The following is a 24,800-nucleotide window of genomic DNA, read 5'->3' on the forward strand; positions in this document are numbered from 1 at the left end:
TGCTGCTTGCATTTTCTGCAGAGGTCCTCCTCTACCTCAGTTGAGAGTCACAAGATGTTAGTGAGATCAAAAGCCACTGAATGTCAGGGTAAGTTCGAGGATCTCTGCCACCTCGTCACTGTCACCTTTTCATATGAACAACCTGCTTCTAAAATTATGTTTTGAATTTTCCATTTATTCTCGCTGCTATGGACTGAATGTTTGTGTCCTTTGCCTGCTGAAGCCCTAATCCAGATGTGATGGTATTGGGAGGTGGGGTCTTTGGGAGGGATTAGGTTTAGGTAGAGTCATGAAGACGGAGCCCCCATGGAGGATTAGTACCTTTATAAGAAAAATAAGGGAGACCAGTGCTTTCTCCCTTCCTCTCCCTCTCCATCTCCCTCTCCATTTCCTTCTCTCTTCCTCTCTTTTTCTCTCCCTGTCCTTGTTTCCCTCTCTGTCTCTCTGTATCTGTCTCCATCATGTAAGGGTAAAACAGGAAGGCTGCCATCTGCAAACCAGGAAGAAGGATCTTACCAGGCACCGGGTAATCTGTTGGCACCTTGATCTTGGGCTTCCCTGCCTCTAGACCTTGAGAAACAAATGTCTGTTCTTTAAGCCCCCCGGTAAATGGTGTTTGAGTATAGCAGTCCAAGCGGACAAGGATAGTTGATTTGTAAGGGCTAGGGGCTGTCTTACAGATGTGGGTTTTCTTATTTTTATTGCCTTGGGAATCAACTGGCAAGTTGGTATACTGATGGTAGGGCCCAAAGAAAGGAAAAAAAAAAAATTAAGTGCATTGGAAACAATTCCAACTTTGAGACACTTTTTATCATTTTAGATGAATGTAGATAGAATGTTTACTGTGGCGTTGCCCAGGTCCTTTATATAATGTCTGGATAGCACCTTAGCTGCATGTGGATAATGTGTTAGGCAGCTAGAAAAATAACCTGCTTGAACTGCTCATGATATATTCCCCTTCCCTCTTGTGTCTTTGTTCATGGTAAGTGCATCAATGTAGAGCAGCTAGCAAATGAACGCTTCTTTATCAGAGGTGCGTGCGGCTGTGCTGGATGCCACCACATCTCAGAACAGCAGCTATGGCAGAAGGGGGAATCACTGATAAGCAGGTATGCCCTTTCCCAGACTGGATGGTGTTTATTGGTATTTGGGAATCAGAATGTGGAGGAAGATGAAAGGAATGTCTTAGTTTATTGTGCTGGAATTACATTGAAAGCCAAGTTAAAAAAAAAATGATGATGATGATGATTGAGGATGATGATGATGATGATGATGATGATTTGCCAAGTGCTTACTGTATGCAAGGCTCTGGTCTAACCGCTTTACATATCTTATTTCATAAACCTCACTGCAACTCCAGGTGAGACATATTATTATATTATTACACCCAATTTTTAGGTGAGGAAGCTGAGGCTTAGAGAGTTTAACTTCCTAAATTCACAGAGGTTAACCATGAGAGTCAGGACGAGAGCTTTGCTCAACTCTCTAGGAGATGCCAAAGAAGAGTCTCCATCAGTTTGTGAGGGATTGTAATTCTGGAGATTCCAATCTTTCTCTCGTCTCCAGAAGGACTTGCCAGTATTTTTTATGGGAATGTTTAACTCCTTTGAGTTGTCAGCTGTTGGGGTGAGGAAGAATGTGGGCTCAGGTGAAGACTGAACCCGAGTCACGTTCAGTCTAAGCCCAGAACTAGAAAGGCAGAAAACTAGCAACATTTAGAGCATGAAGAATTAGTTTTTGGAGCACTATTTGCTTTTGCATAGTCATCCAGTTATGTAGTACCTCGAGAAATTTCTTTCTGTTTTCCAGATGAGAAGCATGAAAAAGTAAGACACTTAGCATTTCTCTCTCTCCAATGAAATCTTGGTGTTAACTTCATTCATTACATATTTTCCAAATTGAGTCTTGTTAGGCTAAAATTTACTTTTGCACAGTGTGAGTTGGGGGAGTGTTTAGAAAACAAAAAGACAAGATGGTTACTCTGTTTTACGAGGTCAAGTCAGAAAATTCGTACCAATCCCCACTACTTCAGGACAATTATTTGTATTCAAATAACAAATGCGCTAATTACAAAAGAATGTCCATTTTTAAATTGCTTGCAAGATTTTCTTATATCCTTGGAGATAATAAATTGACATTTCTCTCGAAAAGCATTTGTTAATTTTTTAATTCAATCATACCAATCTTTCTTCCAATTAGGAGAAATTAGTGAGATTTTATTCTATTAAATTGTATGTAAGTGCTGTTGCCCTTGCTTGGATGATTAGCTTTCACTTTAATGCCCTCTGTTTTGGTTGATGCATTTCCTCATTTGCATCTATTATTTGGTGTAGCTTTTAAAAGCTGCCACTTTTAAGCAAGATGGACTGATGTCTCAAATGAATTTGGACATTTGGACACTTGTGACAGTGGGTTTGGCACTATAAAAGTGGTGGACTCTTGCAAATTTAAGTGGAGGGTGTGTACTTACAATCAATCTATTAGTTCTAAAACATTGGTTCCCTGGGATGGGACTTTTCTAGGTGGCAATAGAAGAAGTTATTTCCATAATTTAAAGTTAAGGGGTGGAATGGGATGGACCTGGATCAGTGCCTTATAGTCCTGCTATATGCATGATTACCTGGAAATTTTGGCTACCTTATAGATCCCTAGTTGAACAATCTTTCAGGTAGTATCCACTGCCTTCATTTCTTACCTAAGGCAAAACCCATGCATGCCTTGGGACAATAAACAAACATGTTTCACAATGGCGATGGCAGACGTATTGAAAAGATTCCTTGGCAGATCTCATATCACATTCTGCGGACCTTTTGGTCTGTGCGATGGTTTCTGGAGCTGAAGCATTTTATTATGTAAAATTCAGCCAGTTTGTCTTGTGATCCCATGGAACCCTTTTACTATGACCAGAGGATATGTATTTGGGACTCCCGCGGAGGTTTTTTTTCTCTTCCTTTTGATCCCCCAAAGCAATCGAGCTTTGGAAAGGAATCCCAGGAACACTGAACTGCCTTGTATTGACTTCGACACTCTCTTACAGCCTATAACCAACATTGCTTCTTAAAGTGGCATCTTACAGTGATGTAGGGGGGACACCCCTGTGGGCGCAAGGTGATGTGGGCACAGAGCAGGGAGGCCACGGGGTGGCAAGGTTTGTGGGAGAAATGTTCTAGACTTTGTATTTTTCAGCCTTTCCATGTTTTTATTTTGTAAACTTTGCAAGGCAGGAGCTCTGTCTTAGAAATTCTTGTCCTTTGGCAAGCTCCTTTGGAAGCTCCTTTGAAGTAACTGACATGGTTTATTTTGTTTGAAGATTTAAAGTGTAATTTTTCATAGGCTTCTAATAGTAGTTGCCATCATTTATTACTTACTAGTGATCCCAGCAGAGTGCTAACGGCTTTCCATGTATCACATCATTGAGTCTCCACAGCAAAACTGTGACTTATAAATTATTATTTTTCTAATTTGCAGATGAGTAAACTGAGGCTTAAAGAGGTTGAGTATTTTCTTGAAAAACCAGCGGACTTCCAAGATTCTCTTGGACTCCAAAGCTTGAGCGATGCTTCAGTATTTCCTTCCTTTATATGTTCTGTATGTTAACTCAGTGTTTTCCTTGCCCCTGGGTTACAGCACTCAGATTTCATGGCAACTTATGGTTCTGTTCTCTAGAAATCTTCGGTAGCCTTGATTATTAATACTTCCTTCTTTTCATTGGAGAAGGAGGGTTTTAAAAACGGGCGACATTTTACTTAAGAAAAGCCTTTGGCCGTCTCTTAGAGTGTGAAACAACATCTGACAACTCTCAAGTCGCGTCGACTTGTTCGCTGACATGTTTACCCCCACTCTCTTCGCGCAGAGAGTGTGAGGACTGGCCACAGTAGATCCCATTTTCTATACTAGCACATATACCCCTCATCACACAACTAGGATGTGAGTGGAAAGGAGGTTCGTGGATATAAGGCTGGGCACCCAATGGGCACATAATGAATCTTTGATTATTGCACCCCCTCCTTGGCTTGCAGCCCAATGTAGATTTTTCTCTTCGCTATGGTTGAGAACTGATATCTGCAGATTTGTTTGGTTTACATATGTAGCTGAGTCGTCAAAGTGCTTTCTCCACCTCAAATGGAGGCGGGGCAAGCATTATGGCAATTGCTAGGAGATGTGATTTGAGGGACTCTGTGGAGGCCTCCCAACCAAAAAAATAGTCCTTCTGATGCCTGAAATTTCACTATTATGTCCCTAACAAAATACTATTTTCGGTGCCTCTAAAAGAGCATTAAGTGAGGTACTGAATTGCACTATGCTTTCTCTAAGGAGGTTAGGGTTGTGTTCTCTCAATCAATCATCTCAATCAATCTCTCTCTCTCTCTCTCTCTCTCTCTGTGTGTGTGTGTGTGTGTGTGTGTGTGTGTGTGTGTGTTTAGTTTGTGATTGATAGAAGACCAGGAATGCTAATAAGCCATGCCAAAGGAAGGTCATTGGCAACCTCCTTGAACTTTCCAGGGAGGCAAACACTTTTGGAAATCAGGCTGGATTACCTGTTTCTGGGAAGGACTCAGACAAAGAAGGCCCTGCACACATGAGCTGAAAGGGAGCCTTTCTCACATCCAGACTGGCAGGATGTATGTTAATTCCTCCACAGGAAGTGAAGGAGAAATGATGCTTGACAATCAGCTGCAGCTTTAGACTTTCCCCCAGGCCTGAATCCCTGAGAAGTTACAGTGGGCTTGAAGGCTTCAGATGAGGCATCAAGTGATTGATGTCATTCCATGTGTGCATAATCTTCGAGGTTGCCCAGTGAGGCTGTGTAGGGTAAAGGGTGAAGGCTTTGGGGTCAGCCAAAGCTGGTCGTGAGCCCTAATGCTGCCTCTTACCAACTGAGCCACGGTGGCCAGATTACAAAGCCTCAGCCGTCATGTCTGTAGAACAGAGACTATAAAAGACTCACCTGTCAGAATTGTGATAGTTCTGTGAGATAGTCCAGGCAGGGAGGTGAGCCCAGCGTGGCTGAGAATAGGTTGCTGCCATTTTATTAAACATTTTATCCCTATGGCCAGTAAAAAGCAACCTCCAAGGGAACAAACCACTGGGAGTTAGTGAATTTAGGGAACCACTTAGAACCCTGGGAGAGGGAACATGGCCTCCAGCAATCCTCAAGTCTTCTCAGATTCATCTCCCTTTACATTGCTTGTTAGATGATGAGTTCTAATGATAGTGTATAGCTCTCCTCTGTCGGGGGACTGAGCCCTATCTGTGTCTGAAAAAGCACCCGTGTCTGCATAGTTTGTGTCATATTCAACATGGCTGGGGAAATGAAATGTGCCTTTCACAGATCTGCCGAAAACAGTCATGGCAATTCCTAAACTTTCCCGAGAGTTAAAGGGATGGATCATTATTTCTTCCCTTCACAACAAATATCAAACTTAAAAAAGAGAATTCCTTTTTGCATTTGGACATGGATGTTTGTTTATAATTTGATTGCAGAATATTGAGAATGCTCTGACCTCTTGGTGGATGGATGGATGGATGGATGGATGGATGGATGGATGGATGGATAGATAGATAGATAGATAGATAGATGTCCCTAAATATGGCCTATGTCAGTGTCAGATAAAAGTTGTCCATGTAGCTCAGATGCTATGGGAAAAGGATGCAGTTTGGTAAGCAGTATTGACATAAGGAATGCGTTTATGGGGTCTTCAGAGGTCTGTCTCCACTACAGGGGGCCTTGAGGAGTAGGTATGGGGCCATTGCCAGGTGATTAGCTCACCTGTGTTATTGAGACAAGGAGCTTCTCTTTCAGAGAGTGCCTGAGGTCAAGAGCATCTCTACTACTTGGATTGGCTGTCAGGGCTCACGGAGAGTGGAGAGGCATTTATACACCACAAGCTATTGCATGCCATAGCTTCTCCTTTTCTTCCCCCTTTATATCCTCTGACTGGCATGACTCTCAGATTTATTAACAGCTTTTTCATGACTTCAGCTTTTCCATAGGAAGAGAAAGAGGACCGGGAAAATCCAATTTTCTTGTGCGTGGCCCTCTTCACCGTCTTGGTTTGTCTTTTGTTTCCCTTCCTTTTGCTTTTTCACGTTTAAAAATTTGTGTGTTGCCGCTTTGCATGAGGCTGGAGTTTCTTTTACTTCCTCCCTCCCCTTGATTGTTTCGGTGTTTTTGTTTCCCCCTGGACTTGGGCACAGTGGGCAAGGTCAGCTGTCAAGAGGGCTGCACATCACCGACGCGACTTTCAGAACTTTGCATGGGAACATTAAGCAGCATTCCCTCCCTGATGTCACAGAGTCTCCACTGCTGCACGGGGAAGAGAAAAAGAAGCTCAAAGAGTAGAAAAAGGCAATCCACATCAGGTTATTGGCTTAGTCACGCAAGCACCGAGCAGCACACTAACCCAGAGCGCTTCTCCAGGGGCAGATGCTGCCCAGTGCTAGCTCCAGTGACTCTGGGACATTGATGTACATCTGCATCTGGATGTGACACACATGCAGGAGGCCTTAGAGAAAGGACTTAACTGGGAATTAGACGTCCAGTGTCCTGGAGATCAAACTTCTTGTCATCCCTTCAGTTATCAGGTTCATGTGTCTACCCGATAGTTACTTTGCAACTAACTCACTTATGTAAAAATCAGAAAGCCCGAGTTCTGGTTTCAGCTCTATTACTAATTCCATTGGATGAACACTGGACTATACTAGGCTTGTAAAAAGAAGTAGAAAATATGATTTTAAAAGTACTTTCCATTGCTAAGGCAAGATTTCATCTTACCAACTCTACATGAAATGAGGAACATCTTTCTCCTTGGGCATGGATATGAAAACCGGCTAATTCCTTTTTCTCTAAGTGCCTTGAGGTAAACCAAAGTCAGAGTTCTTGGAACTCATCCATATAGCCTGTCAGTCAGGAAATTCATGATGAAATAATGCAGAGCTTTTAAAGAAATGATGGGTGTCTTTCGAAATGGAAAAAAGGAGAAGAATTATACGGATAATAATACCATCGAGTCGCATAATTTTTTTATGTATTTTCAAAGCCCATTCACACTTCTTAATGACTTGGTTTAAGGATATTCTCTACCATAGCCTACACTAGGTAGGTGACATGTCAAAATCTGATGGACCTCTTCTGTTTTCACTGACGGCCTACTACATGATGAGTGCTTTCAATACACATTTGCTGAGTGGATGAATAAATGATTGAATGCATGAAGGAGTAACTTAAAGTCTTCAAATAACACAGTCAGTCGACTGTTTATTTGGCTCTCACTAGTGCCAAGCACAATAAAGGTTGGGTACACCTAGGAGTTTTGGTAGGTTATGTCAGCCATGAAGGGCACATGATCAGGTTTTGTTGGTAGTTCTGCTGGCTCGCCATAGAAAAAGGAACTAAAATGATAATAACTAGAGCATAGCCATCTTGAAAGAGTCATCAAAGAGGGTTGCTGATCAAATGAGCAATCATGGAGCCCCTAGAAGATCACACAGTGGGTCACTTAGCTCCTGATCTCAGGATGGTACCTTTTATACAAAACCAAATTCTTACTGCAGTAGCAGGGACAATGAAATTGAACTTAGACCCAAGTCCAGCCGCATTCTAAATTCTCTTATTATTATTGTTATTCCTTTAGACAGCCTTGAACCCTTGGATCTCAGCTGACTTCTTTGATAACTACAGATAATAAACCTAAATAGGTTGTTCTGAAGATTATATTAAATATTATCTACATAATGCTAAACCAGAGCTAAGGCCCCCGTCAAACAATAAGCTTCAGAACTGTTAGTTGGCATCCTCACCACCATCATCACTATCACCCCTGTCTCAGGGGTAGGGGGCATTTCCTTGCATGTAAAGCAGTGATAGTAATGCCTGCTCCCTAAGGTCACTGTATGATTGAAAATGCAGCCTTTGAGCTGGGCACCCAGTAGACGGATAGTACATGCTACCTTCTTTCCTTCTCCTTTCTTCTGTGATGTCTTCTCACTTTTCTACCTCAGTTGAGGGCAGTGTAAAGTCGCCCAGTGTCATTGGGGGTGCTCAAAAGGCCCCCGCAGATAGGTAGTCTTGGCAGGTAGCAGAGTGGGTAGCGGAGTACTGGGGAGGGGAAGGAAGAATAGCAGCACTCTGGGACAAATGACAGGCCTTTTCCTGCCAAACCTGAGTGTACCAGAGGCTGCGATTCTGAAGCTTTTGGAAAGTTTCTGCCTGTTTCTGAAATTATCCCAGTAATTCCTGAGGGAACACTACTATTTGCATAAATCATTCCATACAACTTAATTAGTTACTTATAATACAGAAGACACTTATGATCTCACATTCAAACATTTGGAAAGCAAAAGCGGTTTATTCGTGGTGGTGTATGGTGATGATTGATGATGAGCTAGTTGGCTCTGAGACACCACAATGTCTCAGAGAGCCTTCTGAACCTCAAAGGGACTCAGGTTATTCTTAAGATGACTTTTAAAGTTCGTAAAAAGTCATATAGACCATAGCAATGAAGACATTACTTATATTGTTAATGTGGTTATTTGTTCAAAAACCAGAATGTCAAGTTTGAAATGGTAGAAACTCACAGCTGACGAAAGGATCCAAATAATCAAGCCCCTTTGGCAGTGATTTTAGGTAATTGACAGTTCTTATTTGATCTGCTTTATTTTTTGCCTTCTGACATGTGACCCAGGTGGAATGACCAACCATTCTGATTTTCCAGGAATTGTTCCCATTTAAGTACAGAAAGTCCAACATCCTGGGAAACTTCTCAGTCCCAGGCAATATGGATAGTTAGTTACCCCTTTTTGAAGCACCTGACAAATGCCTTTTCATGATAGTGCCATGTTTTGGCCAACACCTAACTGACAACACACAAAGAAAAATTCTCTGGTTCAGTGGGTCTTCAAACTTGGATTTTGTTGACAAGTAAAATTTTTGCAGAGAAAGGAAGGAGCAAGATAGGATCGGTGACTATTTATTTTGCCAAATAATAACATTGTCAAATTTCATGTATCGTCATCATCATTTTACAAAAGATAGGACATTCTAAAACCAAAAAAGAATAAAGGAGTAGAATGAAACTTCCATGTTCCCAGTGTCTAGCACAGTATCTGGCATAGAGAAGGTCCTACATTAATATTTGTTGCATGAAATGAATACTGCATAAATTTAGCTTCTATTCAAAGACATACTATAGTGTCCTTTTTTTCCTAATTGAACCATAGATTGGTACAAACTTTATCTGAGACCATTGTTTGGGAACCAATGGTTGAATCCAAGTCTGTGTGGACCATAGGATTTTTTGGTGGGAATTTTTTATCGTAAATTGTGATAATGGCATTCTGATGTCTACCTCAGTTAGAGATTCATTTTAGTTGGTATAGTCAATCTCTCATGATATAATAGCTCCTGAAGAGAAATAAGACTAAGTTTCTGGCCGTTTAAATCAGAGAATGAAATTCGGTCAACTTCCTTTTAGAGTTCAGTGGCTACCATAAGGAGATGCATCTTTCCTGATATCTACATGGATGGATTTCACCACATCTGGCAGGAATGAGTCAGCAGTCCTCCTTATTTTCTTAAGTCTTAGACAGTGTCTTTATATGCTATAAGTCTCCTTACTTGTCTTTATTCTAATTCATTCAACTACAGAGTGTGGTCAGAAAGCTTGACCAACGGGTGATGAGTACAGATACCACAGGTCCTCTAGATCTGGGATCTACTCTGCAGTGTCTTCCTACCATAGTTGGAATTTCCAAATCACTCACTCTTTTATCATAACCCATGGGTAAAAAAAGTCATTGATAAATTTTACTTAGTATTTATTTTATTGATATCATAGGAAATGTAAATATACATCATGAATGACTCTACACGCTATAAAAAGTCAATTTGAGTCTCTGTTTCAGAGAGTCTTATAATCTCAGTTTTATGTGCTCTTCTTAATAATAAGTCAACTAACTTTCTTCTCTTCTGCAAGCCCTGAGCATATTTCTGACTGTAACTTCTGGTGTAATAACCCAGAGTCCAGCTGTTTGGCCCTGAAGCTTCAGCAAAATTGCTGGGCTAATGCAACATCTGTAAATGGTTTGTGAATCATTCTGACTGAGGAGGAGGGTTGCCATTTAGAGTCAGTGCATCAGAAGTGGATTTCCTTATTCGTGCTCTCATAATTATTTATAAGCATTTATATATTTCCAGTTTTGCAAATGTACAGAATTCCCATAATTTTTCCTATTGTTCTTATGATCTATATTCGTATCCCAAAGAATGTGGTTAATTCATCTAAATGTTTGCTGAAAAATTAGCCTTGTGGGGCAGATAGTAGAGGTTCCTGTAAAAGTTGCAGAAGGGTGCTTTATAAAATTAGATGATATTATGTGACAGTGGTTTGGAACATGTGACATGCTATGTAACTTTTTTAAAAGAAACGAATAGCTCATCTCCCACAGGAATACTATTGGCAGAGGTGTTTGCAAAAGGTACCCAACCCTTAGTAGGAGGCATCAGGATCTAGAGGAAAGCATATAGCATTTGAAGGTTGACCTTGGTTTGTATGTGGATCTGCTGCTTAGCTGTGATATTGTACAAGTGTGTCACCCCTTCTGAACCTGTTTTATCATCTGTAAAGTGGGGTTAGTAAAACTTTATTTCACAGGGCCCTTTGAGAGTTAAGTAAGAAACAAGCAAGAATTCCAATGAAAAAGCTCTCCTTTCAGATGACACATGAATACACAGATATGTTATCTCTATTAATAATACATTGGTTTTAAGTGTTTTGATCTCTTGTAACTTAAATCACCAAAACAGGTCTTGGTTAATTCCTGTCAAACAATGTGCATGTAAGTGTATGTTATATTCAGACTCTATATAGAAAAGCCTGGAGCATAATAGAGGTCCAATAAATGTGAATTTCCTGTTACATTATGACAACAACAAAATCTTCTACCTCTAGAAAAAACTCTGCTAATAGACTGAGATGAAGAAATGGTGAAAATGAAACAAACACTTTATTCCTATTTTATGTGCACCATTAGTACTGTAATTGAATTTGCAGTCACTAAAGATTTTCTTATTTAGGCTTCTTAAATCAGGTCACTGATTTTTAAGTCTGTCTCTGTTGTAGAGAACTCTCCCTCCCACCTGCTTTTAACATATCCTATCCTCAACCACCCTTAGATTCAGATTCTTTCATTTAGTGACTTTAGACCCTGGCCGTTACGAGTCCCTTACTGAGAGCTCTGGGATGGGACAGTTTTAATTTTTATCACTATCAGCCCCCACATCCTCACTGCCATATTTATTTCCTAGGGAGGAAAAAGAAGTGCACACCCAGCTATAAAAGAAGACACAGGGCAGGTTTCTAGAATTTGTACCTCTGCATTGGCAAATTTCCCTGGTCTGTGTCTCTGAACAGAGTTTTAATCAGCTAGGCTCTAGTACTCAGCATTGAAAGCTTTGAGTACTGCAGAAATGGTAGATTAGCCGCATTTAACAAAATAGAAAGTTTTCATTGTGTCATAAAAAGCCTTATTGATCTTTCTCAGGCATCGACTCCAGGGCATTTTAACAAGCCATTCTGTCTAGACTTGCAGGCTAGAGCCCACAGTGCTAACACAGGAGGAACTGGGCCGCCAACTGCAGGGGGAGGCCAACGGGATGGGCACAGATTTAGGTTTCTCAGTGGGGATTTTCTTAAAGAATTATGTTGATTTTATTCTGCAAAAGAAATGGGTTGGGAGGCTTGCGCAGATGTCCCGTGACACACCTCAGATTCCAGCCTCGTTTGGCTCTCAGCATTTGCCGTGGGACTCTCACATGGTCTCAAGTGAAGGTGTCTTCTCCGTCCCTCAGCTTCCATCAGCATTTCTTCCTTTTGTCCTTTAGAAGCCGGGCTGAAGTCTCTGATGCTCAGGCACTGAGCAGTGGGTCCCTAGGAGTGGGGAAGGCGATGAGTGAGCAGGAGTCGTCACTGTCATCATTTTGACTGCATTTCTATTCATTTCCACAACTTTGTATTTAAAACATTCTGGGGCATATGGGAGATTTTGCAAAAGGTATGAAAAATGGCTGCTCAGAGCATATGATTGAGGAGTTGACATCTACATATAAAATAACCTAAGAATCATTCAATATTTATTGGACGGTTAGGTGTTTTATCAGAATTATCTATAGAGATAACTTTTTAAAGAAGTATGAACTATTTCAAATGTAAAAAAGTATAGACCCTATAATAGAGGATATTATAAACAAATGGTTTAGCCGTCGCCCAGACTGAACAAATCTTAATGTTTGGCCGGTTCTGCTTGATATTCTTTTATAAAGACTTGGTCTTATTTGAATACCTCCCTGATTCCATTTTTTCTCTCCCTTCCCAGAAGTAAATGCTACCTTAAGTTGTTGGGTACATTTCCTCTATATGTTTTTCTATTCTTGTAACATATGACTAGAGCTGTAATATATGGTGATTAGTGATGTGCGTGTGTGTGCGTGCGTGCGTGCGTGCGTGTGTGGAGGTGAAGTTTCTTGGCCACTCGTAGTTTATATGCATTATTCTCTATATATACTGGGCAAAGTGAGGAAAATTTTAGGTTAAAATCTTTAACACTCACACTTGCTGCTCATCAGCCAAACAAAGCGTGGCAGGCTCTAGATCGCCTTTGCTCTTTTAGGATCAGGAATCATTTGAGCTCCTGAAATACCTGTAGGCAGTTTCACATAACACCGATTTGTCTTGTTCTCTGGATGCTTAAAGGTGGATAGTTTCACAAGACAATTTAGATATAGACTCACTGAGGCAGGAGGTAGATTAGATCTTCTTCCACGGGTTTTTCTGATGTTACGGAGGATTCTTTACTTATTTTCGTCTTGGACAAAAGAGAGATTTTACAAAAATAAATATTTTAGAAGTCCGTATGGGTTTAAAAATCCATATTTATTGCTTCTAAATATCTAAAAATCTGTGACTCTTTCATGACTTTTCTGTTCCTTTCTGAACAGTATGTGTGGGTGCAGTGAGGATCTAATTTAGATTGCAATTAGGGTCAGTGTATGTGTCACTTACAAAAATCATTTCAGATGACCTACTTCCTGCTCTAGAATCACTGTGGATATTTTCATTATTATTAGTTTTGTTTTTATCAAAATTACAGTCCTCTGCCCTCTCCTCTCCAGCTCTGTGTACCTAGTAATTTTTTTGCCCTCATCGATTCTGTAGAACATAGTCTCACAATGAGGCGTTTGATACTCCAGTACAATTGCCTTGGTTATTGTGTAACTTGAGAAAAGAGGCAGTGTGGGGAACAAAACTAGTGTTGATTATCCTTTTTGAACTGGCCAAAGGTGAAAGGATATGTATTTGTGGATATGTGTATTTTCTGTTTTTTTTTTTTTAATTGAAAAACTTCAATGCACAATCTAAAACTTATCTCCAGGAAGGTGACCCTGGTTAAATTCTTCACCATTCTAATCACCCGTATCTTCAGTGTAGCATCAAGAAACGGGTCTTCGTAAACACTGTGAAACAGTGATAGCATTAAAATTATTGATGTAATTGAAATACTTACTTATCATTGAGCCCATGTAGTTCTAGGTGTGTCTTTTTTCATCCCGATGAGAGTGAAAGCAATCCAAGGACTGGTTGTCTGAGGTGACAGCTGTAGGTAGTATCCTAGATCATCTGAGAAACAGACACAGGAGTTAGACCTAGGGGTCAGTTCTGTTGCTAGTAGAGCTGGGTTAGAGCATGTGGGTTTGATCAGCCATCAAGTCGGGCTTCCTTGCAATTTTCCTCCTGAAATAAATTCAGCCACTCAGCCATAGGCAGAACAGCCAGAAGACCACAGACCTTCTTCTGCAGAGGTAGGGTCTGCTCTGGTAGGTTTTAGTACATGGAGGAACCTAGAGGAACTTGCAATCCTTGCATGAAGGGCAGATCTGAAGGAGAAAGGCAGGTCACACAGGAATAGTAAGTACCTAGTTAAGAAAAGTGGACCTATGGGTATCAGATTTTTACTGTATCACTGAGCAGATAAGTCACTTCTCCTGTCATTGGAGGAAGTGAATGAGAAAAGTAGAGAAGGTGGAAGTTTTACTCTAAAACTATTCCCTCTGGAGAGTGGGGAAGAAGTGTTCTCATGGAGTCCTGGAGGCAGGGAAATGGACTTCCCTCTGCAAGATGGAGTGCGCTGTTTGTGTTCAGTGCATGTTTGATTGACTGATCCACAATTAAAATGAGAAGCTGGTGGTGAAAGAAACATAATTACAGTTTGACTCATATGGGTTTGGTGGTTAATGGAAAACAATGTACAGCATATTGTATAAATTATTATAAGTGGGAAGGCAGACATATGCAGCACAATTGCCTCAGGCCATGGTTTCTTAGCAATATCCATTCTGCCTTGGAGATGGCTTCTGGAACCCTCTTCGCCTCTCAGGCCATATGTCTACCTACTGAGCCCTTGATACAACACCAACATAACCATGCCACTCACAAGCTGAGGTTCTCTGCTGGTTCTCCATCCCCGGTGCCTCAGAATACGACAAATGAGGCCATGGCCTGCATCATGAGCCTGCACACATGCCTGGTACTCCAGCCACGTTGAACTTCTCACCATCCCCTGAATACCCTGTGCTTTTCTAATGACCCTACCAGTGCATACTCTGTTTCTTCTAAAACCTCATCCCTCTCTTTGTATGGTGAACTCATTCTTCAAGACACAGTTTGTTTGACCTCCTACGTGGAGCCTTCCCTAACACCCAGGGTCAGTTATTTTTTTCTTCTGTGTGCCTATCTCACCTATTAAACATTTACTACAGTGTATTGTAATTACTTATTTATGTGTGCATTCTCAACAATAACAACAACAGCTAGCATGTCTATGGCTAGAAACTGGACCATGAACTTTATCCGATTCATGTCTCACAATGATTCTATGAAATATGTACATGGTCATTCTCATTTTGTAGATTAGGGTACTAAGGGTTAGAGAAGTTTAAGTAGTAAGCTACAGTTCCATGGAGTTAGGTAAGTTTCAGAGCTGGCTGTCAAACTCAGGCCTGTTTAATTCCAAGCTTTTATCATTACATTCCATGTCATCAGGCCTGTATGTGGTCCCACCACACTCTGAGTTACAGGATGGTGCCTGTAGTGATGTTTAATATGAGTCTACATCAGGGTCTGGCATGTAGTAGCCATTCATTTTTTTTTTTTTTGGCTGTACAGTTTCTCTTCTTTGGTAAAGAATAGGCTAATTATTCCTATTCGAGGGTTGCCATGCAATTTAAGTGCATTCAGCATTGGACACATCACCTGGTGCATAGTAGGCACCTGCACATACTTATTCCTTAAATGAATGAACAGAAAATTTAACTCATTGTAATGTAATCGAGAGCTCTGTGGTCTTCAGGATGCCATTAGCTTTCTAGTGATTTCAGTGAAGCGTGATTTTCCAGGCCATTCTTTTGTGAACTGAGACAGCTTCTCTTGCCAGGGTACTGACTGTTTATTTTCCAAGTGACAACTTGATTTACTATTTTCCTTCTCATCACTTCCAAGGAGCATCTGTAGGCTAGTGAGTGACCCAGGCAGTGTGGAAAAGTCCATTTATTTCTTTGCTGATCTTCCTACAGAGAGTCTCTGAGGATGAGGGTTCGAAATGGCCTCAGGAGGTCAGAAATCTTATGTGTTTTCTTTTGTAGTTCAGGATTGCTCATAGTGACACAATCTGCTGATTGCTGGTACACTCCGCTTTTAAAATACCCATATGATGGGATGTGGCAGGTAAAGGATTCATTGTTTATCCTAAGGGATGGCTCTGTAGTTTGGTCTATCCAAATGCTTGTTCAGCCCTAAAATATATTGCAAGGGAGATGGGACAGGAAGAACCAATGTACAGCCACTTGTGCAATCTTTTACCTTTCTTAATGGGTGTGTCCCTCCCCTAATTCTAGCAGGAAATGTCATTAGGTAATATACAATAGAATTCACTCCAGTAACGGAATTTCTGCTTTTCCTTCATTTCTGCAAATATGTTCATCTCTCATCTCACAGCTCAACAGCTAACGTGAATATCTGCCCACATCTCGTAAGAGGCCCTTAGAGGTGGGAGTTCTTGTTCTAGATTTTGGATTCTTAGCATGTTCTTAGCATGTAAAGGAAACAGAATTGTGCAAGAACAAACTCACATTTGTTGTTTTAGCTCAAGGTTTCTTTCAGAATCTAGTGGAGATGCAGGCTCCCCGACCCCCCCCAAAAAATAGGGCACCTGGGAAATTGTGGATTTCTCTGAAAGTTTATTTCTGCTTTCATACCCCCCCTGCCTTGGGCTCAGTGCTGCTTTCATCCTCATGAGGGTTTCTTTGTCTGGGAAGCAGTGGCCGGAAGAATCGGGTGACATGTCAGTTCACAACTTGACACCCTGACACCTCTCATTGCAGCTGCACTGATGGAGGAAGGGCAGTGCTATTCCTGCTGGGTTTTGTGGATCAGAGGAAGGGAGTGAGCGGGCCAGCCCCAAGGCCTAGGCTATCTCTTTGTCTGGCAGGGAGGGCAGCAGTAGCTCCAGTGTTTTCGTGCCTCATTAACTCCAGGGTGGACCTGGCCAGGATGGCCAGCCAGGATTATCTGTGCATCAGTGAAGACTAAAGTACCAGCTGCTGCACAGAGGCCGGTTGAAGGACAAAGGATTCAAAGATGAGAACAGTTTTGCCCTGGTCTCTGAGGCCATCCTCAGGGAACTGGCTCCCACTGCCTTTCTGGAGCACAGCAGGTGTTGTGCTCAGGGCCACTGGTTACAGCCACCCCAGGGGTGTTACCATTTTAATAGGCTCTTCCAAATTGTGCCAAAAAACCCATTACTAAGGCTGTGCGATGGAGATGAAGAGTGTGAGCTCCTTAGATTGACGTTTTCCAACCTGCTACTAGAGAATCTTGGAATAGAGCCAGCTCTACTCACTGATCCCTGCTTGGGCTCCTGCTGCCTGAATGGCCTCTTCCCTGTCATTGTCTATGGCTTCTCCTTTTGACACCCTGAACTTCATGCAGTTGCAGGACACCAAATATAGGGTCCTAGGCACATATTCCTCTGAGAATTTGAGTTCCTGACAAGGCGGTGGTGCAATGTAGTAGCAAAAGGTATGGCATCAGGGGCCTGAGAATCAGGGAATGAGAATCAGGGACTGAGGTTTTGGAACTGGCTTAAGAGCTTCACAGTGCCTTGCATAACCTGTCTGAACTCTGTTTCCATCTTTTTACATTGGCATAATCATAGCAAAGTAACCTCACAGAGCGTTGAGAGAGTATAAATAACGGTTAACAAAGCATTTGGAAGTATACGATATTTTAGAAACTGTGGACATCCGTTTCCAAATGGACCTAGGATTCTCCTTTACTTCTTTACTCAAATGTATTCTCATTCGAGCCCTTTTATGTAGCATGCTGTGTCCTTGTCCCTCAAAATTTTTCTCTGGCCCTTGGTTTTCCATGGCTGTGTTGGGATCTTAGGTATCCAAATGAGTTTCCTCCTGTGGTCTCTGGTTCGCTAGCATCTCTGCCTCTCGCTTCCTTTGGCTGTCTCTTCTAGGAACTTCTCGCTTCCATTCTTGCTTAGTGAAATGCAAACCTCACTTGAGAACTATATCACCATCCAGGTCAGACCAGTCCAAGGCACCCCCTGGAAAAGTAGTTCATATGTGTTCTCGTCTTTTAGCTCTCTGCCTTCAGTTATCTCTTTCTTCCAGTTTACTCTCAGTGCGATCTTTTAAAAATATAAGTTGGACCCTCTATCCTCTCAGTAAATTTATGTAATCATTCCTCATAACCTTCAGAATAAAGTCCAGATTTCTTGATCTCAAAGCCTAAGACGCCAAGGAATCAGGAGCCACAGGTCCAATTAAACAGTGATATGCATTTCTCCACACTTCTTAGATTGCATAATAAAAAATAATATATTGAACATTTTAATGCGTTTTGGAATTTCTCAGAGAAATAGAGTTATTATATACATCATTATTTGGGTGGTTTTTTTTGGGTGAGAGAATGGAAAATAGAATTGAGTAAATGCTTATTAATGCTATGTATATATCAGTACTGGGATTAACAAGCCATTTGAAAAACCAGTGCTTTACATATCTTATACATCTGATTTAAAATTTTGAGTTGTACATATCTAGATTGCATCTAATGTTTAATCAATTGTACACTTACAAATAATGGGTAAATGATTTGTTGTCCTAGAGTCGAGTTCTGCTTCTCATGCAGTGAGAATAATATTTTTATTTTAACACTCATGCAATTGATTGCGAATTTTAGAGTGATATAATTTAAATGGATCTAAACAGTCCATTAGCCATGTCAGTGCCTACCCTCTTGCCAAGCTGTACTTTATGCTAAGCTGTTGTGTACTGTGTTACATAATCCCCTGCATTCATTTTCTCTACCTATTTAGCTTGAATGCGTGCAAGGTGACTGCATTGTCTCTTCAACCTCCTTCCCAGTGTACACACCAAGTATAGAAAACAGAATTTGAGCAGCGTTACCTTTTTTTTTAGTGGAGAGTGTAGAGAATTGAATGGGCTTGGAGATGTGGGTTTGTCACTGTTTGGTTTTATACCTTTATGTTCACTGTCAGCTAGTATGATTTTCAAAGTGATAAGAAAATAACTTGAGCCTTAGCTACTGGAAGGAAATTAAGACAGATTGGGATCTTAGTGGAAAAAGGTCATTTGTGAGAGTATAAAAAGGAATAGTGTCTTCAAGGTCCTCACTCTTTCTCCATCCAAGCCCCTTATTTGCTCTTCTGAAGACTGGATCAGGCACTGCCCGTGCCTCTCCTCCCCGTAGAAATCAGGAGGAAAGTATCCCATGAATTACACATGATATGATAGTGCTTATCCATTATATGTTTCAGAGAGTAGCTTTCAGTTGTCTGTTGTTTGTTGACGAGTGGAGGGGGTACCTGGCATCTGCAATGCTGTGCTCTTGGTGGCCTCCTCCAGTCCAGGGAAGAGAGAAACTGGGGAAATTCATCATTGTGTGCAGAGATCGGGAAGGTTGTGAACTGTTGCAGCAGTGTTTATTAGATACTTGCAAAAGAAGATATTTGGTTACTTTTGGTTAATTTGCATGTAGATTAGCATAAATATGCATGTGATTTACATAGACAGTTTTCCCTCACGTTGGTTATATTTCTTGTTTATTGTGATGATGTCATTGTCATCATTGTCATTTATAATGATGTCATTTTCCTTCCACGGCCTTCTACATAAAGCAAGTTCTTGTGTTTTAAACACACCCGGATTCCAGGGGAGGAAGGAAAGTATTTCTGTTGTTGAGGAAGCATGAGTTACACAGGGAGGGGAGAATAAGTTTCTGACTCCATTTATCCAAGATTTGGGATGGTTCGTAAGTCAAGGCACGATTCCATAGAATCATTCATGCCCTTTAAGAAGTAGAGAAGGAACCTGTGGTATATCCAGAGTGAAGGGCCAGGGAAAGGTGACTGGTATTTAGAGTAATGCCCAGAGGCACTTTAGAAGTCCCAAATAACACTCATTGTTCTCGGGCAACTCTCTTATTCCTAGTCACAGGTTTCTTCCATAATCAAACAAAGGCATTATATCAGGCAATCTCCAAAATTCCTCATAGATCTAAAATATATTATTTTGACAGATCCCTTGGTCTAATTATAAGAAAAGTATTAAGTACCGTGTAGCACATTAATACCCTGGTGCCTTGCTGTTCTGTGACAAGCCCTCCCCCTCTAAAGGGTACTTGACGATTCAGCTGCTCTTTAGAGGCCTCCTTTCCTTGCTCATTTATCTCAGTTCAATAACTTAAATGTTTACAGAAGACACCCATTAATATACCACGTGGGTGCCAAGGACAGGCATAGGTGTTGGCTCTGTGCATATCTGTGTCTGTAGGCAAAGAGCTTAGTGGTCATAACTTTGATTTACCATCTTCTACTGTAGATCAGGTTCCCCTCCAGGGCTACTGGACAAAGGCTGCTTGTCCAGTTGCATTTTAACAAAGCCATTTCTGTAGAAATGAGAGGAGCGATCATGACAATAGATGGGTCACCAGGGGGATCTATTTCAAATGTAAACGTTGTGTTAAATTTTTACTCTATGATTTTTTTGGCTATTTTTGGTAAAACATATCAGGCATAGGTTATGTGCTGAGTAGTACTTGCTTCTTGTAGTATATATATAAGAGACACTGTGGTTATTTATTATTTATTAAAGTGGATAGATCCCTTTTGCTTATACCAGTATGTGTGTGCAAACAGAAATGTGCAAGTAGACACATGTCATTGAGTCCCTCTAGTGGACTAGGACAAACTTATCTCTTCTTTACCTCTCTGGAGTGTGAAGTTGAGGTTCATGTTTTGATCATTTCAGGGTGCTATGATTAATTTAATGGTATGTAGTGGGTGGTCATCTCTCCACATTATAAGAGTGACTTCTTTACAGCTCTTACCTTATGGTGAGAAAATATTTGTTTCATTTTACTTAAGTGACTTACCAAGGACTGTGAGGATTTGAGTTGAGGCAGAATTGGCTTTGGTTAATAAGGCCGAAGTGTAGTTTTTGAAGGGAAAATAGAATTCTCTCAACCTTATTTTGTAGTTCCCTTGCCTTAGAAGGAAACTGAATATCTAACCTTGTATTATTGCCCATTAATGAGGCGCTTTTGCTAGCTTGTGACCAACCCTGGTATGAAGTAGGCCTCTCTAAGTGATGCTGCCTTACAAGAGGACGAATGGACGTCCATATGCAGTGTGTCGAAATTATGTATCACAGCAACAAATGATGAAATAAAATATATTCTATCATCTTGCCTTGACAAATAGACCTTTGAAACTACCTGGTAAGCCAGGTTCACATTTAGAATCTTTGGATTCCTCAGAGTTCTGCACTGGAAATGCTAGCACAGAGAGTCCCTCTGGTCCTCAGCCTGTGGCCTGTGCCTGTCCCCCTCCTCTACCCGCCTTTAGCTCCATCCTATATCACAAGGGGTCTGTTATAAATGCACATGGATGCCCCAGGCCGCCAGGGCTGGCCCCCAGACCTTGAAGTGTGCACTTTGACAGCAGGATTTTTTTTCAAAAAGTAGACTGAGGGAAGAGACCTGCACAAGCCCTGGAAACAGACTTGGGGCTCTTTGGGTAGGGAATTACAGGGTCCCAGTGTCTGGAGGAACACGGTCTTGAAAGAGAGTATCGCTCTACTGGAATGCCATCTTGGCCTTGTGGACTCCTAGTTTTATGGGGAAAGGTAGTCTGACTGGAGCCATCTAAAACATGAGAGCCTCAGAGCAGAGGTCCCTTTAGTTTAAGGGAGGCACTGCTGTCTTGTCAAAGCATATCACCAAATTCCATTCTGTTCCCTTTTCCTCATCTACTTGATAACCTTCTCAGATACAGCCTTCTGTTTAATAATCCAGTCATGTTCCCCTGGGCTTAGGACTCTACCATGGAAACCAAAGTTAGCTGGGTTATTGATGGACAGAAATCAAAGCCAGATCTTTCAGGGTAATTGATTTTTAGTTTTTGGTCAATAAAAGTTACATAGAGCTAAAGAACCTTTTGTCAGAACAGTTAATTATCCATTCTAAACCAGCTCTTCTACAAGCGTTTAAAAGCCATCCTTGAAGCAAAAGCAATGTAAACCTCACTTTACCATTTCACATGAAATTTCCCTTCAGGTTTTTTTTTTTTTTTTTTTGGAGAAAATCTGAAGAGAAGGCAGCAAGCTCTCCTGTACCATCGTGCTGGTCTTCTACCCTTGTATGTACATATAGCTTCTCTGCAGTTTCTTTCTCTGCTGGTTTCCATGGTGCTGAGATATAAGTCTTGTGGAAGATTTGGAGGGAGCATTGTGCTGGTGTCGGCCCACTGGCAGGGGCAGTCCCCTGGGGGTGTGTCCTCCTTGGTGTTTGCAGAGATCTGACTCATGCATTAACTGCTTTCCTCTTGTTTTTTTTTTTTTTTTTATCTCCTGCAGCTCGAGAGGAGAATGTGGCCACTTTCCGAGGCTCAGAGTACCTGTGCTACGACCTGTCTCAGAACCCAATCCAGAGCAGCAGTGATGAAATCACCCTGTCCTTTAAGACCTGGCAGCGGAATGGGCTCATCCTCCACACGGGCAAGTCGGCTGACTATGTCAACCTGGCTCTGAAGGATGGCGCGGTCTCCTTGGTCATTAACCTGGGGTCCGGGGCCTTCGAGGCCATCGTGGAGCCAGTGAATGGAAAATTCAACGACAACGCCTGGCACGATGTCAAAGTGACACGCAACCTCCGGCAGGTAATGCTGAGGGGAGAGAGTGCCCGGAGGCTCGTCTTAGGTAGCTGGGGCGGAAGTTTGGGTAGCAGTTGATGAATGAGGTGGAGATGGCTGTAGATACAGGTTTGGATTCGTACAAGTCTTTCTCCGAGTCTGTAGTTTCACAAGAAAAATTATTAAAAATATGCTTCTTCTCATACTTTAATTCGCCATTTGTGCTTGTTATTTAAGAAAACAGTTCAGTTGTATAGATAATAAAAGTTATAAGTACTTTCATTCTTTTTATTCTGCTTTCCTTTTTATCATTTTCTTAATTACATTTGAATCTCGTATTTTTGCTAAATTCAATTAGAGACAGTGTTTTGTTTCTACAGCTTGGTAGCTTTTCCTCATTCTTTCTTTGAATATATGTTTTCCTTTTTAATTAAGTTAGCCATTTCCATGTTGCTATAATTTTAATTCCCTCCAGTAAAAAAGTTTTCCTTTTTCTCTCTTTATTTACCACTCTTCGCCCAATTTTATTTTTTTCGGTTGTTACGTTAACCTCTAGCCTTGGACTGACTTAGCCGGAATCTTTCTGAATCCCTCTGTTTCTCTGTTCCTTGGTGCGGTGGTCCTCCTTTATTGCCCTTGTCTCTACCTCCCAGACTCTTCAGTTGATTGGGAGGCCTGGAAAGTGGAAGGACCCAAATAAAAAAAGTCAACTCCGGAGCAGCCTTTCCTGGTTCTGTCCGGCTTGAGAACTCCCATCGCTTGCCGGTTCTAAGCAGGCGACTCTGTCAGGTGACGACGCTCTCAGAAAGCCTTAGCCAAGTGAAGGTGTTTTCAGTTGCATAACTAATAATAATAATAATATCACCTCACCAGCCCACATCAGTTAAAAAAAGCATTTCCTATAAAAGTAGGTCTGTGCCGAGACTGCCTTTTTTAGGTTGCTATTATCGTTTGGTTTTTCTTCTTATGAATTTGTCATTAAACCTAGTTGGACAGCATTCATCCTTTATTAATCAGAAGACATTATGCAAATTTCCAGAAAGTGCTTATCAAATTTTCTTCTGCAATACGATTGATTTAATGCCTTCTAATGTAAATAGGAAAGCATAAGAACTGACAGGTGTTTGCATATGTTTTCTGTTTGATAAAATTGTAGCTCCTTAATAATGCTAAATAAGTGGAGAAGGCTCACACACATTGGAAGCACACAATATTCGAAGCATCTTTTTCCATGCTTGCGTATGCCAAGAAAGCCACCTGGTTGGGAAGTTCTCTTCTATCCGTGGTGAAGCTGCCAAATAACACAAGACTTAGAGTTCCCAGTCATTTTAATACACAAGGATTAGGAATTTTGAGTCACTGTTCTTTCTGTGTTTTTTTTCTCCAAGGCCAAAGAACTCTATTGTTGATGTTTTCCTTCATCATCCTCCATCCATACTTACTCAGAAGAGACCTTCTCAACTGTCAAGAGAGCCCAAATCAAATTTCCATTTGCTAACATATAAAGGGTTGATATGTTTGAGTAGCAGAGACCAGACCAAAAAGTGAAATATGACCTTTTGCCAGTTTTGACTGGCAGGTACACAATAACATTCTTTAGGCATTAGGCAGTGGAGAGGAGAATTCTCATGGTACTAGAGAGCAGAATTGGGTTGTGGTTCTCACAACCAATCTGTTTCTCTAACTCTCTCTCACCGTACATATTTCCCTGCCATTCTAGAAATGATTCCAACTGGCTAGATAAAAGCTCACTTTTATTTCTAATAAAAACACTTTTCTAAAATAGAATCAGGCTCCAGTTTATTCCTTTAAACTGAGAGGGGGGATAAACCAAACTGCAATTCAGATGTTGCTTGTGTTGTTTAATCAGAGCAAGGAAAAGATGGCAACCCTGAAGGGTTTCTTCTCCAGGTTCTAAGACCCAGCTCCTCTCTGTGCCCTTGGACAAGCCATTTAACCTTTCTACGCCTCCATTTCCATTTATGAAACGGTGATTACAACCCATCCCAGCCGTGTGTGATGGCTAAATATGCAAAGTACCTTATGTTCCAGAAGGATTATGAGTTCATCCGTGGTCTGGGTGCTAGACTTGCTGTGACATGTACACGATTTACAGGCCGAGTATTTTGTCACAAAGGTGACTGTGTCTGTCTGTCACCAAGGATGCAGCTAAGCAGAGCTATCAGTTCTAGACAAGGCTACAGGATGTTGGGGCATTTCTTGGCAGAGGGAGTATGAATGTAAAGTGCACCTAAGATTGGACCTCGCTGGAACCCTGACTGAATTTTGCATCCAAATACAATTTATTGAAAGGGGGAAATCTCAGAAAAGCAGAGTTGATTTTGTAAATGTAAACTTTTCAATGCTGAATCATCTAATATTATTTTGCCCACTAAAAATAAATTTATAGCATCTTTTTGAGTTCCTCAGGATACATTCAAAGGTGTGGGAAGCCCTATTTCTGTTAAACTATAAATTGCTTCATAAATATTTGATAACAAGCTTATGGCATTGTCCTCTTTTTT

The 24,800-nt window shown here is 41.2% G+C and overlaps 1 protein-coding gene across 1 annotated transcript in view; it reads left to right on the forward strand.

Annotated features, from left to right (window-relative positions):
* Positions 1 to 24,800, forward strand: part of NRXN3 (neurexin 3) — a 1,605,778-nt gene that overhangs the window by 566,940 nt on the left and 1,014,038 nt on the right. Inside the window, exon 17 of the mRNA XM_039883931.1 lies at positions 22,001 to 22,302. Within this exon, the coding sequence (XP_039739865.1) occupies positions 22,001 to 22,302 (302 nt within the window). The remainder of the gene's footprint in view (positions 1 to 22,000; positions 22,303 to 24,800) is intronic.

Source organism: Pteropus medius, unplaced genomic scaffold, assembly GCF_902729225.1.
Source record: "Pteropus medius unplaced genomic scaffold, Ma_sr-lr_union100, whole genome shotgun sequence".
In the NCBI taxonomy this organism is placed as follows: Eukaryota; Metazoa; Chordata; class Mammalia; order Chiroptera; family Pteropodidae; genus Pteropus; species Pteropus medius.